The sequence below is a fragment of the Malania oleifera genome, chromosome 1, assembly GCF_029873635.1.
Source record: "Malania oleifera isolate guangnan ecotype guangnan chromosome 1, ASM2987363v1, whole genome shotgun sequence".
NCBI classification, from domain to species: Eukaryota; Viridiplantae; Streptophyta; class Magnoliopsida; order Santalales; family Ximeniaceae; genus Malania; species Malania oleifera.
The window spans coordinates 154,871,620-154,883,209 of NC_080417.1; the positions used below are offsets into that span (position 1 = coordinate 154,871,620).

An 11,590-nucleotide genomic window follows, 5' to 3' on the forward strand; every position below is an offset into this window, starting at 1 on the left:
TAAAAGGTTATGCACAAGATAATTAAATTGGAAAAAAAAATGCCTATATATATATATATATATACATATGTATACGTATCAATTTAAAACCATCAATACAACAAACATATTGTTGCCATCTATTTTTCAATTGCCGTAATGAAATTAAAGAAACAAAAAATAAAAATCTGTCTATCTTTTAGCTGCAATTTAAGCTCCAAAATGACGTCGTTTTCTTTGGCTTGTTCAGATTCATTATGCTCTTCCCAGTGGCTGCGATCTCCTTCTTTGCTCGCTTCCGTTCTGTGGAGAGCTGAGAATTGGGGTTTTTGGCCAGAGCGATGCAGAAAGTTGCGCAGGCATGGTTCTCACAGGGCCCCGGCGGCGACGATCAGCAGATGACGGGATCTTCGTCGTCTATTCTGGCGGATTGGAATTCCTACGCAGCGTCCAAATCTTCCGACGAGAGCACCTCCCTCGGGTTCGATCTCGAAGCTGCTGTCAGGTCCGCCAACGACACAGTCTCCGGCACTTTCAGCGTGTAAGCCTCTTCATAATTTTGGATTTCTCTTACCCCTCACGTGTGTGTATCAGATAATGAGTGTTATATTATAGTCTTATAGGTTGGGGACAATGTCGATTGGTTCTGATATCGTGTTCAATTACTTTGTTTTAGTGCTTTGAAGTTCCATTGTAGAGGTGTAGCTCAATGAGTGCCTTATATCATTTTGATGTGATGTTCATTTGCTAATTATACTCATAAATCCTCGTACATATGCACCTCTGTAGGTATGTATGTAATTGGAATCTGATGATTAGTGCTCACTTATAATATTTTAGGTACGGGGAAAATGTTGATTAGTTCCTGATTCGGGTTCGATTACTCATATTTAGTGCTTTGGAGTTTCATTGCTGTGGGTACATCTGAGTAGATATGTATGTATTTGGGATCTGATGACGGGTGTTCAATTGTAGTATTAGTTTAGGTATAATGTTTATTAGTTCCTGATTTCAAGTTCAATTACTTAGTTTTAGTCTTTTGAAGTTGCATTTTAAATTTGTAAGGCTGTAGCTCACTGTGTGCCTGACTTTAGAGTTATGCCACCTAGCATTTGTTAAATCTAATCCGTTGATTATTTTTCAGGATAGTGCCACATCACTTGTAAAACTCTGTATAAGATTAGCTTTAGAAGAATTTTGATCCAAATATTTGTTGTACTTGTGGGTGTTTTTATTTCCATCTCTACTCTTTCCTCCATTAGAGTGTTTATAGGCAAGTTGGAAGTGAGTTTGTTTTACAATGGTTTCACCCAATATTGTTTATCATATTGGAATATCTCTTTGTCTCACTTATTTAACTTGTAAGTGATATCATATTTTTGTTTCATGTAAAGGTCTTCCTTCACTTCCTTGCAAAAGGACATGAAAAATGCCCAAGACAAGCACCTTCTCTTAATATATACCACATAAATAAAGAGAACAAAAACATGATATAATTTAGGCACGAGGTGATAAAAGTGGGAAATGGCGAGACAAGAAATAAATTTTGGCTCACCCTAAAACGTATGCTTAAGTTTATTGTTTTCCTCTGAGTAAATGTATACTTATTTGCTGAAATCATATTATTCTGTATTCTATGAATTTATAAACTAAACGCATGGGTTATTTTGACTTGATGCTAGCTGGAGCTTTTGATGTCATCTTAGAAATGTAGGCCTTTTAGTGATTTGCTGCCGAGAATATGATAAAACGAAAAAATGAAAGGGTTAATTACACAATATATATATATATGTATTAATATTTATTTGTAAAGTCACACAGATTTGGATATTTATGCATTCTAGTAATCTTGTCACGTGAGTTGCATTTGAGATTTGGTAAGGGAATAATGGTGATCAGATGAAAAAAAATTATTTCAAAAAATGTTTATTTTATATATTTTGAAGCATTAATTACAAAGATTTGTTTCAATGCAAATTCAAGAATAAAAGAGACTTAGTCATTGATGTATTTATATCTATGTTTTTTGCATGACTAAGAAGTCACATGAGACATCTCTTGTTGACATTGGAAAATTCATGGAACCTAGGTTAAGATTGTTGTTTGGTAGGCATATGTAGACATAATAAGTTGTTATGTTACGTGTTAATCAAGTTTTTGAAAAATTTGTAGATACAATATCTATTATGTGGTAGTGTGTGTAGTTAAGGGTATTCAAACAAAATCAATGGCTATTTCGTTTAACATGACATTTTACGTTCTGCACATATTATTACTTTATATATGATAGAAAAAATCTATTGCTACTTAGGTGGGGGCACTTTCGAGTTCTAAGGTCCTTGGTTTGCTAAGATGGACAGTTGTATATGATTGATTTGTGCTTTTATGAGAGTAAACATGTTTCTGGACGATAGAAATAATCTATGGCATCCAAAGTGGTGGCACTTTCAAGTTTCAAGTTTTAAGTCCTTGGTTTCCCAAGGTGGACGGTTGATGCAGGGGCTGCAGATCTTGGGAGAGATTAGAAGAGATTGAAAAGAGAGGAAGGAAGCGGAAGAGAGGTGAGATGAGATACAAGGGGGAAAGTCACATTCACTTCAATTCCAATTCAACAACAATTGCTTACAACATGACTTTCACACACTATTTATAAGAAAACCTCTACGCATGCAAGTACAGATATATCCCGAAAACAACATGAATTAGAAACAAATCCCTACATTACACAAGTATTACAAACAAGCCCCCAAATATACATAATACTAATCAACCTAAATTCATAATATTATTGACTCAACTGAACAAACCCTTAACCCAATTCTTCTTAATTATTCTCTGACAAGGATCTTCCCAAAGTCTTGCTTCTTTTCTTACAGCAAACCTCCCTTAGTTAGAAAAAATTCAACCTCGAATTTTGAAGTGTTGGAGGATCATAAGTAAGAAGAAAATTGGAGTCTTTGCAAACCAGCATTGAGTGATACAAGAAACCACGCTCCATGGCAACACCATAGAAATGAATTAAGAATTAACGTCAATGAACATATCGGGAGTGACAAACTCAGCAATAGGAATGTTTGAGAGACTTTGGATGTCTTCAAACATATGCATTTCCTTGCTTGTAGTTTTTCAAGTTGAGTAATTGTGATTGATTCTTTGTCTTGGTTGATTGGTGAGCTGACTTTAAAATGATTTCTTCCAATTATAGTGGAAGACATATGTGTTCTCATGTCATTGAGTCACACCCAAATCATCCAACTGAGGAGAAACAAGGAGTACATGGCCAATCGTCATAGGTATGATATCACACCAAACATTATCAAAATAGTCACCCATTTGGATAGGAACCAAACATCTTTCATAAACATGTAAAGTAGTGTTATCAATCCAAGACATCTCATAATGCTCTGGGTAAGGTTATGGATGAAGTTGCATACGAGTGACTCCATTTGTAGAAATCATATTCATAGGGCATCATCCATCAATGATGATTTTGCAATCATTTCCTCCACACTTTCGTGTGGAAAAGTTTGATATTGTGCCCAAGATATGATAAATGGCATTCCTTTGTCCAATAATTTGTCAACATATTGCTGGATTTATACATATATATACTGCAACTATATATCACCAAAAGCCCTTAACACAATTCCCAGGCAAGCTTTACTCAAAATTTCTCAAGAACCATCTTCAATCCACATGTAGTCTTGAGTGCATGCATAAATTAAACAAATGCATGTAGAAAACTCACGAATGCAGCAGTGCGATCTGATTAGTAGCATTGGCAATAACAAATCAATGCTGATGGCAACCTGATAGTTCAATTTAAAGCCTTTCCTATCAAAATATCACACTTGAGTGCAAAATATCTTGCCTGGAACCAAAAGGAGAAAACACCATATTATCCTGTCTGGAACCAATTGCTTGTTATTCTAGCAGTTAGAGGGTATGCTAGAATTTTTCTCATGCTCGTTGCTAGTGCATGGGGTGTGCAAGTTGCCAATGGTGACTTTCCAACAATGATATTTGGGGCAAAGGGAGATCAAGGAATGGGGAGTTCAATGGTGTTGGTGGTGTGATGAGAAAAGCACAGAATGATAGGGTGTTCAAAGAGCTGATAGTTGGAGAAGTTTGGCTGGTGCGTGGGGCTCCTCCGGGGGTTGGATGGGGAAGAAAATTTAGGGGCTAGGGTTTCGGGGGTTTTGTTTTTGATGGTGTGGGTGGTGTTGTAAGATCTTGGATGGAAATTAAGGTTTTGAAAAATGGGATACGACTGGAAATTCAACATTGTTCATAATTGTTTCTCCTTTTTCTTTTCTTTTTATATTGAAATTTCAGGGCAGAGAAGAATTAAGGTGAGAATGAAGGAAGAGAAAACAGAGAGAGAAGAAGACGAGAAGGAAGAATAAGGGAGAAGAAGAAAGAAGAAGCAGATCTCCACCTGTGATGCACTTAATGTCCTAATTTTTTCACACACAACCGGTCCCAAGCCCGAGTAAAGGAGGAAGGTTGTGTTAGGTAGCTGACAGTCAGCGTAAAATTTGTCAGATCACTATGATATGAAGCCTTACCGAATGTGCACTTGTGAGGAAGATTGACTTAGTTACTGTGGGGGGGGTAGTAGAAGGGGTAGGGTTAGACCTAAAATAAGTTGGGAGGAGGTAGTGAGTAAGGATTTAATATCCTTGAATCTATTAAAAGAAATAGTCCATGATAGCATAAATTGGCGCAAAATGATTCATATAGCCGACCCCACCTAGTGGGACTAAGACTTGGTTTTGTTGTTGTTGTTAAGAAAGAAGAAGTAGCAAAGAGGGAGAGAGAAGTTACAGAACTTTGAGGAGAAGGAAGAAGAGAAGAATAGGGGGAAGAGAAGAGTGAAATAGGAAGATGGGGGAATTGAAATGAAAGAATGAAATCGTGGTTGGGCTATGATACCAAATGATGCAGGGGCAGCATCAAGAATCTGCACCCATGGGAGAGATTATAAGAGATGGAAGAGAGGAAGGAAGGGGAAGAGAGGAGAGGAGAGATATAAGGAGAAAGTCACGTTTACTTTAATTCAAATTTAACAACTGCCTACAACATGGCTTTCACACACTAGTTATAAGAAAACCTCTACACGTGAAATTACGCATATATAAAACAACATGAATGACAAACAAAGCCCTACATTACACAAGTATTACAAACAAGCCCCCAAATATTCATAATTCTATACGAATTAACCTAAACTCATGATAAACTACTATCCTTAAGCCAATTCTTCTTAATTATTCCCCAACAAGGATCTTCCAAAAGTCTTACTTCTTGTCCTATGTCAACAGTTTTATAAGATTGATTTGTATTTTTTATGGGAGTACACTAATGTGAATGTTTGTGGCTGTTATTGTCTATATATGTGGTCACTATTTTTATGATTTAAAACTATGCTTGGTATTTATGGCTATATTTTTTATCTTGAATGAATGCCATGTAGCACATATAGTGCTTTTCTGTAATTAAGGCATGATTTGGGATTTATCCTTTAGTGGGTGATCCTTCTTTGTAAGCTCAAATTATGGTGCAAATTCCTTGATTATTTTCCAAAATTTGTATATAAACTAAATTCATTACAAGAACAATACGCTGCTCACATTATTGAGAAGGATTAAAACAGGGAAGAAACATAATATTGCCAGAACATTCATTTTCTATTATTGTGGGATTACTAGTAGACAAATGTTTCAGCAGGTCATCATTGATAGAGTGGGCAAAATATATCTCCCCAAGTTGTATGTGGTGATATGAGTAGGCTTTAAGAAAGAGAGTATTAATGCCAACTTGCTTGTTTTCGTTTGGCTCATGAGTGGGCAGTGACATGATTGTTCTCACCCATTCACAGTGGGCAGCATGATGCCTTCTTGGGAGAAGTTTTGCATTCATCACACGATAAGAATGCCTGAAACAAGGTCATTCTGAATTGAGAAGATAAGAAATGGAGCAAAGTGCCTAACAGCCAATGCAGCATCTCCATTTCACAGGCTCAAAACTCATCTAAGAGAAAGAGTTGGGAGCTTTTGGAGACACCTTGGAAGGTTGGATGATGCCCAGGAGGCAGGGCTATAATCTGGTTAAATGGATAAACCCAATTCTTTTGAAGGATGTTTTGTCTTATTTCTAAAAGATAGGGGTATCTTTGTTTGCAAATATTTTATACCATTTCTACTTTTATGCACATTATAGATAGAGATGAGTTTTGATTTGGAGATCTATTTATAATATGAAACTTGTGCACTCTCTGTCTCTGCAAATTGTAGTAAGAATGAGATATGCACTATTTTATCTTCAATTAGCAAGGGTATGAATACTAGGTTTACTTTTATCTTGCAAGTTTTGGAGATGTATTACAATGCAAAACTTGTGCAGTGTGCTTGCTCTCACTCATTATCTCTCATTATTTTTATCCATGCAAGTTGTAGTAAAACTGATGCCTATGCTCTTTTATTTTTAAATAGCATGGTGATGAACACCAAGCATACTTTCTGACATATCTTTCATGATTTAACCTGACTTTATTTTCTGTGGTTTCTGAATGTCATTTAGAAGTGATTCAAGGGAGAGTAAATGATTTTTAGTTAACCCCTTTTTTATACCCCAATTACTTGCTTGCTTTTGGGTTTTGCCGCATAAAAATTTATATAGAAGAAGAGAGCAGAACAGGCATCAATTTATAGCCAAGAAAGTATGTTAACCTTTCAATGGAAACTGGGATTTTTGGAGCTGAAGTGCTGAACTTGTCAACTGGTAGACATTCCAGGGATTTTGAATGTGACTTATTTACATAGCACTGTGTCAATTGGTTGTAAGAAATAGCAGAGTTTTGATTGGCAAAGTTGATATATATGGTTGTCACAAGACCTAATTAACATGACTTTATGTTGGTGGAGTGAATCAGTTCATCTATCACTCAAATAGTTGCATTGATACTGTCCATTATTCTGATGTCAGCTGGAGGAATTTCTGATTTCTGTTTTGAGTATAGTTTGTTGCTTTAGTGCTTTGTCACATGTAAGCATTGTGTAACGGTCCTAGACCCAACTCCGGTGAGGTATTATCCGCTTTGGCTTGCTAGCCTCACGAATTTGTCCTATAAAGGATGTCTCATATAGTTGGAGTCCAAACCATCCTTATAAGCCTAAGATTTCCCTAGTACACACACGATGTGGAACCGTGACAGGCTCTCCCGTCCGATCTCTGACGCCCTCGTCAGAGTGACTTGCACCTCTGTGTAGGATCCACATGATAGTACCCCCAGGGTAGCTATGATACCAAATGTAATGGTCTTGAACCCAACTCTGGTGAAGTATTGTCCGCTTTGGCCCACTAGCCTCACGGATTTGCCCTATAAAAGGCACCTCACATAGTTAGAGTTGAAACCATCCTTATAAGCCTAAGATTTGCCTAGTACACATCCGATGTGGGACCGTGACACATTGCATAATGCTTGTATTGTCTTGATTCTTTCTGCTCATTTAAGTTCCTGTAAACATGTCATTGTTACTGATTAATTAAATTGACCTGTTTGATTCTTATTGAACAATGTTTTAGAAGGCTCAATCAAGGCTCACCTGAAAACTAGGCATGCCTAAAACACCTTGAGGCCCAGTCTAAAATAAGAAATCCCAAAGCGGCCAATGCATTAGACACTAGGGCTTACACATTTGTGCAAAACACATGCCTTTTGCATTTTTTTAGTTAAGCTTATGCATTTTGGGTTTGTGATCTCAAGGTTGATTTGGCTAGAAATTTTTAACTACATGTTTATATTAGAGGGATGTTGTAACATGAGTTGGTTTCTAAAACTCTTGAACCTTGCTGTAACATGAGTTGGTTTCTAAATTTCTTGAACCTTAAGCTTTCCAAATTAATTGAAAGTTGCATCTTAGATCTTGAAAGTAATTTGAAATTTATAATATTATAGCTATCACTTTTGCAAAAGGCTTATGCCTCAACACCTTAAGGCTTACGCCTCGCCTATTAAGGGTTAAAACACGTCCCACCATACGCCTTTGCTTTTAAAACATTGTTATGTGAAAAACAATTAAATAACAAAAACCTGAAGTCAGATCATTTGCCTACCCGTGATGAAAAATATGTTGTTGTTGCACCTAGTAAACGAATGATGCCACAACAAATAAAAATGGTCTTTAGTTTGGTTTGTGTTGGACCATAGTTTGGTTCTAGTGTTAACTGGTTAAGGTTTTCAACTATTCTTTAATTTTGTGTTTGTGCCTTGGAGGCAAGTGCATTTCTGAGGGTAGGTATGGTTAGAAATAAGGTGTTTTAAATTTTTTGTTTCAAATTATTTTATGAAGAAAATTTTCTTCAGGTTCCAAAAAGAGGGCATTTCCTAGAGTTCGAAAGGTAAATCAGTTCATTTGGTTTTGTTGCCCCCTTTGTGGGAAATTGAGCATTTGTTCATTGCAATAGCTTGCTTAAGAATTACTCGAGTTCATATTTTCTGTAGTAAGACATTTTTGGTTTGATTGTTCGGATGCATGTTCAGGGTTTCAAAGGGAGTAAGAGACTTGCCTGGAAACCTGCAGTCTGCCACTAGCAGTGTCCCATCAGGGAAGGCACTAATGTATTTTGGTTTACTCCTGGCAACTGGGGTATTCTTTGTCTTCATCGCATTCACCATGTTTCTTCCAGTTATGGTTCTGATGCCCCAAAAATTTGCTCTCTGCTTTACCGCTGGATGTGGCTTTATTATTGGTTCCTTCTTTGCACTCAAGGGTCCAAAAAATCAGCTGGCTCACATGTCATCAAAAGAGGTATATCACTATATCTTAAATTTTTATAAAATGATTTCTGTGTTATAGTAGACAGCGACCTAATTAAGTTGGTTTTATGTCTGATGCTAACTTATACCTTTTATGCATTGTTTCCCCCAGAGACTTCCTTTTACATTGGGATTCATAGGCAGTATGGCGGGAACCATATACGTCTCCATGGTGCTTCACAGTTATATTCTATCTGTATTTTTCTCCGTGTTACAGGTATCACATTTCATGCTTCCCTATTCTGTGATCTTGTTTTCCTTGAGTTCTCTCTTTGTGGGTGACTGGTGTATATGAGCTTAATTCACTGTATTTTGACCTGGCTCAACTTTGCTCGAGCTCATGTCATGCTCAAGCTACTCAGCCTGCGTCGCTGGATGAGTTGAGTTTCTAATACTACTAGCAAGTTTAAGTGAGTTTTTGTTATTTTATTATTTCATATATTGTATAAATCATATATATTATATATCTTATACACATATTTTTGCATGTGTGTATTTTACACACATAATATCGTTTTATTTACAAAATGAGTTTAATTGAGTATACCTTAAGTGTTTTTAGTATAAGATCAGTAGAGTTCTAGTTGAGTTTTTGGCTTAAAATTTCCAAGAGTCAGTATCCCATTATGTTGGCTTGACTTGGCTCAAATATACAGTGTCACTGGTCATTTCATTGGTACCTTAATTTTTTATTTTCAATTTTAGATGATCCTGATTTTTTTGAACTTCTTTGCTTGTTTCAATGAAAAATATGAGAGGTTAAAAATGTTCAAGCCCAACATTGTCGGTGATCTTTTGATTGATTCTTTCAGGTTCTTGCACTGGCATACTATGCTATTTCATACTTCCCTGGTGGATCTGCAGGGCTGAAATTCGTTTCTTCTGCTCTCACATCATCAATACTGAAATGTTTTGGCAGGTGACATTGCTGTCTTTGAGTTCATAGTTTCCATGTATATGGTCATTTGTTTTTGTTTCTGTTTTTGTGCTAGTTAAAAGTTAGTATGGCCTGGAATGTACTATGGAATGGCGTCCATTTCCACCTTAAATATTTCGGGCTTCTAATGTTTGACTGAAGAGAAATGAAAGAGGGAAAACAGATTTGCTGCATGCAAACAATTTTCTTTTCACTTCAACACTGAAAATGTGTAATTTCTAAGCATAGAAAGTTTTTGCCTTGATGTGAAATAACATTCTGCCCCTTCAAAATGATGGAACCAGAATACCACTATTTATTGTTTTGGGTTGGTGATTAAGAGCTCATTGAGGCAAAAATGGAATCAAGGTGTGCATAATGTTGTTTGATCTGAGAAAGCAAGTACGTGTGCCCATTGGGCTTTATAAAATAAAACATTCAGGGCCTATTTAGTTGTTGAGAACAACTTTTGTTGTATTTTTAATGAATTATAATGCTTTTCAAGTTCATACACAATGATAAGAAAATTATAAAACAATTTATCCCATGTTTGGAGAGGCCTTAGATTCGGAGTTGTATTGGATTTAGATAAGATGATGTATAAAATTGTATTAAAATTTGTCTGATTGCATCTAAATCCAAATTTAAGGTTTGAAATCTATGCTCCCAAAAGTTACATTAGTGTGTGTGTGTGTGTGTGTGTATATATATATATATATATATATATATATATATATTTTAAAATTGAATAAAAGATTAGAACTGTTTTAAACAACCAAGCAGACCCTTAATTTCCTTGCTTGCGCCCTATAGGCTGATTAGAATTGCTGTAAAGTGTTCGCTTGATATATAATGAGCTCATATTCCAGGAGCTCTATTCCACTTTACATCCATGATCCCTCTTTAATAGTATTAAAGAGGGTGTTTGGATGCCATTTGCCGGAAACTAAGGTAAAGATTATGAGAGTAACACTCTGGTTTGGGGACAATGATTTGATTTCTGAAGGGATTTTGCAAGACCGACGAAGCTTTGTTTTTACAATGAAATTGTTGCAAGCAAAGTGTTCGTCTCTAAAGAGGAAAAAAAAAAACAAAAAACAAAACAAAACAAACCAAACGAGGAGCAAAGTGGTGGGCTCAAAGATCCCTTAAATAATCAAAATGTGTAATGAATAACCTAAAGGGAAGGCAAAGCCAAAATGATGTTATGACATTAGACTAGCCAACGATTTTTTAATGGGTAATTGTTGTCATTACCTACCTTAAAGTCATGTTTGTTTGCACTTAATTTCTTCTTAGTTGCCGGACACATCTATTTTGAATTACTAATATGACTCATACACTATGTTTTGGTATGCATGAATGGAATGAGGTAAGAATGGAATGGAGTGGAATGGAATATGACCATTAACATTCCACTGCTTGGTGACAAACATAGAATCATACTAGAATGAAATGGGCATTCTCATTTTTCATTCCATTCTCATGTTTGGTATGAGTAATTAATAATGAAATAGAATATTCATCAATTTTTAAAAATACATTAAAATGTACAAATTTAATAATTTTTTACAGAAGTCAACTCTGATGACTTCTAACTCAAGAGAAAAACAATGAAACAAAGAAATATGACCAGTAAATCCAATGGTTTTCCTAAATCTAGCTAAATCCACGTACAAATATGTAAACAGAAGCATAAAAACTAGATTTAGGTTTCAACGAGTCCTAGTAGCAGCCATTAGAGAGAGAATTGGAAATTTCAAAATTCTGAAATAATTTTCACCCAAATCGAGATATTTTCACCCAAATCGGTATTCAACTGAGCTAAAAACAAAAATTAAGAAAAACTTAGAAATGAGAACAAAATCCAAATG

At 35.8% G+C, this 11,590-nt stretch overlaps 1 protein-coding gene across 1 annotated transcript; it reads left to right on the top strand.

The window, feature by feature from the left end:
- Nucleotides 1-203: 203 nt before the first annotated feature.
- On the top strand, nucleotides 204-10,009 carry LOC131167946 (protein transport protein SFT2). Its single transcript, XM_058127032.1, has 4 exons — nucleotides 204-520; nucleotides 8,525-8,792; nucleotides 8,913-9,017; nucleotides 9,613-10,009. Exons 1-4 carry the CDS (start codon nucleotides 321-323, stop codon nucleotides 9,721-9,723), a joined length of 684 nt encoding a protein of 227 aa, XP_057983015.1. The 5' UTR covers nucleotides 204-320; the 3' UTR covers nucleotides 9,724-10,009.
- Nucleotides 10,010-11,590: the final 1,581 nt, after the last annotated feature.

Bases quoted from the DNA above. Each gene is read 5' to 3' on its own strand.
- LOC131167946 (XM_058127032.1), top strand. From the start codon at position 321: ATGCAGAAAGTTGCGCAGGCATGGTTCTCACAGGGCCCCGGCGGCGAC. The intron at 8,793-8,912 runs GTATATCACTAT...TGTTTCCCCCAG, and splicing joins CTCACATGTCATCAAAAGAG to AGACTTCCTTTTACATTGGG. The intron at 9,018-9,612 runs GTATCACATTTC...TGATTCTTTCAG, and splicing joins TATTTTTCTCCGTGTTACAG to GTTCTTGCACTGGCATACTA.